General features: G+C 42.5%; 1 protein-coding gene across 1 annotated transcript; it reads left to right on the top strand.

Moving 5' to 3' along the window:
• The first annotated feature begins 3,606 nt into the window (after positions 1–3,606).
• Positions 3,607–4,416, top strand: LOC127802184 (uncharacterized). Its single transcript, XM_052337891.1, has one exon. The coding sequence runs from the start codon at positions 3,607–3,609 to the stop codon at positions 4,414–4,416; it is 810 nt and encodes a 269-aa protein (XP_052193851.1).
• The last annotated feature ends 1,957 nt before the right edge of the window (positions 4,417–6,373 follow it).

Raw genomic sequence — 6,373 nt, 5'->3', positions numbered from 1 at the left:
CTGGAGCAGGTGCACGGCCAAGCATGGCCGCGCCTGCAATCGGCCGATAGGGGGTAAGGGGAGCTTTAAATGCTCCCAAGGACGTCGATAATAGCTTCTAGGGCACATGGGTGCTTCGATGGGACGTTCGCGGCAGAGTTTTGGCTATAAATAGCCGAGTTCGCGCATGCCCCATTCATACGAAAAATTCATAGCTAAGATTGGGCATTTGGGATAGTGTTGAGAGGATTTGAGAGTGGGGTCTTGGTCTTTGAGTCGTGGGCAACATTTTTGGTAATTTTGGTGGCCAACGGAGCAGTGAAGAAGGAGGAATCGAGCTCTCCGAAAAACGCGCAAGTCATCGGAGCCGCGCCTTCGATCGACAAATCGAGGTACCTCTTGTGTTTTTTTCTCAATTTTAAGGCCATATTTAGTTTCAGGAGGTCGGGTTTGGGGGGGTAGGGCTTTGTTTCGAAGCTCAGAGGCTTAGGAGGTTAGCCGGTGGCGAGGAAGCCGCCGCCGAAGAAGAAGAACCAGAATGGGCGCATGGCTGCACGCGCCCGTGAGTAGGAAGAAGACGCGTGCCTTCGACGCGCCCGCCAGAAAGAATAAAAAAATAAAAAGAAAAGTATAGAAAAGAAAATGAAATAAAATAGGAAAAAGTTATGAAAAAAACTTCAAAAATTTTCAGAAAGTCTGAAATATTGTTTATGTCTTATTTTGTGAAAAATTTTCTGGAAAATGTTAAATTAGCCATTTATTTAAAATAGTTTTGCTATTATGGAAATAAGGAAAAATAGGAATTTAATTTGGAAAAATCCAAGAAAATTCGAAAATGTTAGAAATACTATTTAAGGAATATTAGTAAAGAGAAATTAGATTTTATGAAAGTTTAGATAATTTTTATGCAATTTTTGAAAAGATAAGACTTAGAAATAAAAGAAAAAAATTGAAGAAATTATGAAAAATAGTAAAATGATATTCTGAAAATAAGTTTACTATTTTAGGAGTCTTTGAGGGCGAGAAGATTAAGAAATAGCCACTCGGCACGATTTTCAAGGCCGACACGCCTTTCGATACAACTTATTAGTAAGTATACCGTTTTAAGCTAAGTACGATTATAAATGTTTATCTTCAAGAATGCTTACAACATATTGACATACTATGAAACGTACCCATCATATAGATTGCATCCATGACATGATTATGAAATGCATAAATACGCGTTGATGTCATTGATCACACGCATATGAGGCCGTAGGAAGTACGAACTAGCACCGCTGCCTTACCAAAGGTGCACCCATACACCCCGGCTTTGAAAGAGGTGGCCGCTAAAATGGTAGGTAGCATGAGGGGTGCAGTTCACACCTATGATAAAAGACATTGCATACACACATGACATAGCATTAAGTACCCTTACTTAGATGGTTCATCATCTAACTTGGGTTCGCCCTTAGAACATTCAATGTTCCAATCGAGACTTGCAGTTATGATACCGAGGTCGGAGATGTGTAGTGACGCGAGATGTCAGGAAACGAGGAAATGTACCATGTTACATTGTAATATGAATAGTTTAAGAATTATGTACATTTGTTTTATTTTTAGAAGCTTATGTAATAACTTTATAATAAATACTATGTCCAGTTATTCATATATGTATTGCCATGAGCAGGTTCGATTCATCTTCAGCTTGTATTTATTTTCTAGTGTAAACATCTCGTCTAGCACTAGATAAGGTCTTAGGGAATTTCGGGGATAATGTAACTTAAAAAAAAAATAAAATAAAAAATAGACCAAATTTCCTAAGGCATGACACGCCCTGATAAAGTGGGCTGTTACAGTTGGTATCAGAGCTCAACTCAGTAGAGTACCTAGGAAAGAAAAACTTAGACTAATCCTAGTAGGTTAGAAGTGCCAACTTGAAGACAGTTAGGGGTACTAACGGAAGTTGTGATGACAGGATGGCTGGAAATTTCTCGGAGCAGGTCTTGGTCGATCATTGGGCTCACCGCCTGGAGAATCGGATCCCGGAGCCAAATGAGGGTATCATGGAACACCTAGTCCAGATGGAAGAAATTATCGACGAGGTACCCCCAAGTTATCGACTCTGGCCTGACCTAATTCAGTTCCAGATAAACATGATGGTCAGTGTCTTGGAAGGCGACCTACAGGATTTTACGAATTGGGTTTGACATGGCGAGCAGTTCCCTGATTTTCGCCTCTATTGTGTACGGATTCGTGAGCTACTGGTAGACCTGTATGAGCCAATACTAGCAAATGAGCCTGACAAAGAAATAGGAGACCCGCTTGAGGAAGAAGAGGAAGAAAAAGTGGAGAACCCGATCGAAGTAATAGGGGAAGAAGAAATGGGCGATCTAATTGAAGCAGAGAAAGAAGAAAACATACCCATATTCTGGGCCGGAGACGACCTTCTCAAGTTCAAGGACATCGATTCAGAAGGCGAGGAGGAGATTGAAGAAGTGATGGACGATCCCGAGGCACCGCCATATGAGTCTGAAGATGAGAAGAATGTTTGGATATGGAGGTCATTGGGACCAAAGTAGATCTAATTAGAAATATTCTAACTATCTGCGTGACTCGTGTTGTGTGATATATGTGACTTATGCAGTACCTAGGACATTTTGCCGAATGTATAATATTTATAGAATTAATGAAGGAATTATCTTCTCAGGTGGCAGGACCCTGTTATCTAATCCAGAATGCTACTTTCTTTTCAGATGGTGAATACTCAAAGGAGGTTAACGGTATGACCTAGAACGCCGAACCAACAAACTGGCAATACAGAAGGGAATACAAGTGGGCACCTGGAAGGCAACTCTAGCCAGAAGACCGGGAGTAGCCGACTGGATCAAATGAAAGAATACTAGGGAGCATGGTGGGATTCATGCAAGAAAATCACTCCCGAGACAGCCATACGGTCAACATGCTCGACTTTTATCGTCGCCAGAACCCTTCTGTCTTTCAAAGGAAGCTTGGCGCAGACCCCAGCGAAAGGGAATTTTGGATCGAGCAAATAGAGAAGCTGCTAGACCACCTATATTGCGGAGAAGAAGAGAAAGTCAACTGTGCCACCTTCATGCTATAAGATGAGGCAGATAGATAGTGGAAGGGAGTTAAGAGGGCAATGACCCCTCTAGCTAGGGCACCCTACATCACTTGGGAGCAATTCAAGGAACTCTTCAATGAAAAGTACTTTCCCCTGAATTTAAGAATGAAGAAAGAGAGAGAATTCATGGAGCTAAAGCAAACCAAGGACATGTCTGTCGCCCAGTACGAGGATGCTTTTAGTCGATTGATCTGATACATGCCTATTTATGAAGGGGATGAAAGGATCAAAGTTCAGAAGTTTTTGGGAGGGCATTGAGTAGTATAAGTACTCAGTCCTATACGGAAGTGGTATTGCAAGCCTTTACCACTGAAGCTAACCTAAGCCGGATCGAAGCTATCCAAAGAGAAAGTCAGCAAGGGAGCAATCATAAAGCAGGCAAGAAGATGGAACTCCAGAAGCCGAAGTTCAAGCCTGGTACTCCGTGCACCAGATGCCAAAAGTAGCACCCTGGAAGGCTGTGCCGGCTTGGAACAAAAGGTTGCTACAACTACGGAGAAATGGGATATCTCAACCAGAACTACCCAAAGAGAGGGATCACTTGTTTCAAGTTCCAGCAGACAGGTCATTTTGTAAAGGACTGTCCTAAGCCGCGATTGATGAGTCAACCTCAAGGGACGTCCAAAAATGCCAGAGTGCAGCAAAGAAGGGTGTTTCACCTAACGCGACAAGATACGATAGAAGACCCAGCCGTAATTGAAGGTACCATGTTATTATCTGGTATTCCCATGCATGTTTTGATAGATTCAAGGGCAAGTCACTCATTCATTTCACATGCATTTGCTGAAATATTAAAAGAAAAACCAGAAAACTTGAATTGTCGTATGATTGTGGCAACCCCAATTGGGAAGTCTCTAGAAACTTCTTCAGGATACAAAGATAGGAAGATTCAGATAGGAGAAGTTGAGTTCCTAGTGGATCTAATCCTTCTGGAATTCCAAGATTTTGATGTGATTTTAGGAATAGACTTCCTAGCCAAGTACAACGCTACATTGGACTGTAAAGCTAAAACAGTCTATCTCAAGAGCGGAGACTCGAACATCAAGTTTCGAGGGCAAAAGAGAGCAAGTGATCGGAAGTGGATCTCGGCTCTAAAGGCTAAGAAACTATTACGTCAAGGAGCACAAGGATACTTGACTTGTGTCCATGGGAGAAGCGAGGAGCCATTAAAGGTCGAAGAAGTGCGAATCGTTAGAGAGTTCGGGGATGTGTTTCCCGAAGAATTGCCTGGATTGCCACCCCAGCGAGAGATCGAGTTTTCGATAGAAATCGTACTAGGGGGCAGGTCTAGTTTCAATACCCCCGTATAAAATGGCTCCTGCAAAATTAAGAGAATAAAAATCCAACTTCAAGAGTTGTTGGACAAAGGGTTCATCAGACCAAGTATGTCGCCATGGGGAGCACCAATACTCTTTGTTAAGAAAAAGAATGGGAGTCTGAGGATGTGTATCTACTATCGACAACTAAACAAGATAACGATCAAGAATGAGTACCCACTCCCCAAAATCGAGGAGCTGTTTGACCAGTTACAAGGAGCCAAGGTCTTCTCAAAAATCGACTTGAGATTAGGGTACTATCAATTGAGGATCAAGGCAAAAGATGTGCCCAAGACCGCTTTTCGTTCTCGATACGGGCACTATGAATTTCTGGTGATGCCGTTCGAGCTGACCAATGCCCCAGCATCTTTTATGGATACTATGAATCGAGTCTTCAGACCATTTTTGGACAAATTTGTGATCGTGTTTATAGACGACATACTGATATACTCTCCCTCGGAAGAAGAGCACGAATCACATTTAAGGGTAATATTGCAAACGTTGCAGGAACATAAGTTGTATGCCAAATTCTCAAAATATGAATTTTGGTTATACCAGGTGGCGTTTTTGGGGCATGTTATATCGACCGAAGGAATATCGGTCGACCCGGCCAAGATAGTAGCTGTGACGAATTGGAAGTAACCTCGGTCGGTTACTGAGATTAAGAGCTTCTTGGGATTAGCTGGATATTATAGGAAGTTCATGGAAGGGTTTTCCAAGATTGCAACACCCTCACCAAGTTAACTCAAAAGGGGGTGAAGTTTGACTGGAGTGAACGGTGCGAAGAAAGTTTTCAGACACTTAAGGATAAGCTGATAACCGCTCCAGTACTAGCTATGCCAAACGGATCAGGAGGATTTATGGTGTGCACTGACGCCTCTAGAAATGGGTTGGGGTGTGTGCAGATGCAACACGGTAGAGTCATTACCTATGGATCCCGACAGCTCAAGAACCACAAGAGAAACTACCCGACTCACGATTTGGAGTTGGCTGCGGTGGTATTTGCCTTAAAAATTTGAAGACATTATTTGTATAGCGAGAAGTTTGAAATTTTTACTGATCACAAGAGTCTACAATACGTCTTCTCACAAAAAGAATTAAACATGAGACAACGGAGATGGATTGAGCTATTAAAAGATTACGACTGCACTATCCAATACCATCCCGGTAAAGCTAATGTTGTAGCAGATGCCCTAAGTAGGAAAGAAACCACCTGTGTGGACGGAATGATGGTGGAAGAATGGAAGCTAGTTGAAGCCTTTAGCCTGATGACGGTAGGAGTAATTTCTCAAGGAAACTCTGCCTACGCAGCTAGTCTCACGCTACAACCAGAATTAATGGATCAAATACGACAAGCTTACTCAGAAGACTCTCGAATTAAGATATGGGTTGACGAGCATGGGCGAGTAAAGAGACCAGAATTTGAGGTAAGAGAAAACATCCTTCGTTTTCAATATAGGATATATGTACCTCGTGTGAGGGAATTGCGGCAAGTAATTCTGGGAGAAGCCCATTGATTCAGATACTTGATACACCCTGGCACCACCAAGATGTACCAAGACTTGAAGGCTGTGTATTGGTGGCCAGGAATGAAGAAAAGCGTGGCAAGATACGTGAGTCAGTGCGACACGTGTCAAAGAATCAAGATCGAGCATCAGAAACCGGGTGGAAGTTTACAACCATTAGAAATACCGGAGTGGAAATGGGAACACATTACGATGGATTTCGTGACTAGATTGCCAAGAAGTCCTAAAGGAAATGATGCCATTTGGGTGATCGTTGACAGACTGTCTAAGTCTACTCATTTCTTGGCTATGAAAGTAAGCCAACCAATCAGCAAGTTAGCTCAGCAATATCTTAACGAGATTGTCAAGTTGCATGGAGTGTTTGTAAGCATTGTATCAGATCGCGACCCGAGGTTCACTTCTAGGTTTTGGGGAAGTCTGCAAGA

Source organism: Diospyros lotus, chromosome 5 (assembly GCF_014633365.1).
Source record: "Diospyros lotus cultivar Yz01 chromosome 5, ASM1463336v1, whole genome shotgun sequence".
In the NCBI taxonomy this organism is placed as follows: domain Eukaryota; kingdom Viridiplantae; phylum Streptophyta; class Magnoliopsida; order Ericales; family Ebenaceae; genus Diospyros; species Diospyros lotus.
The sequence above is the reverse complement of the archived record's forward strand: the minus strand, read 5'-3'. Positions and strand labels throughout refer to the sequence as shown.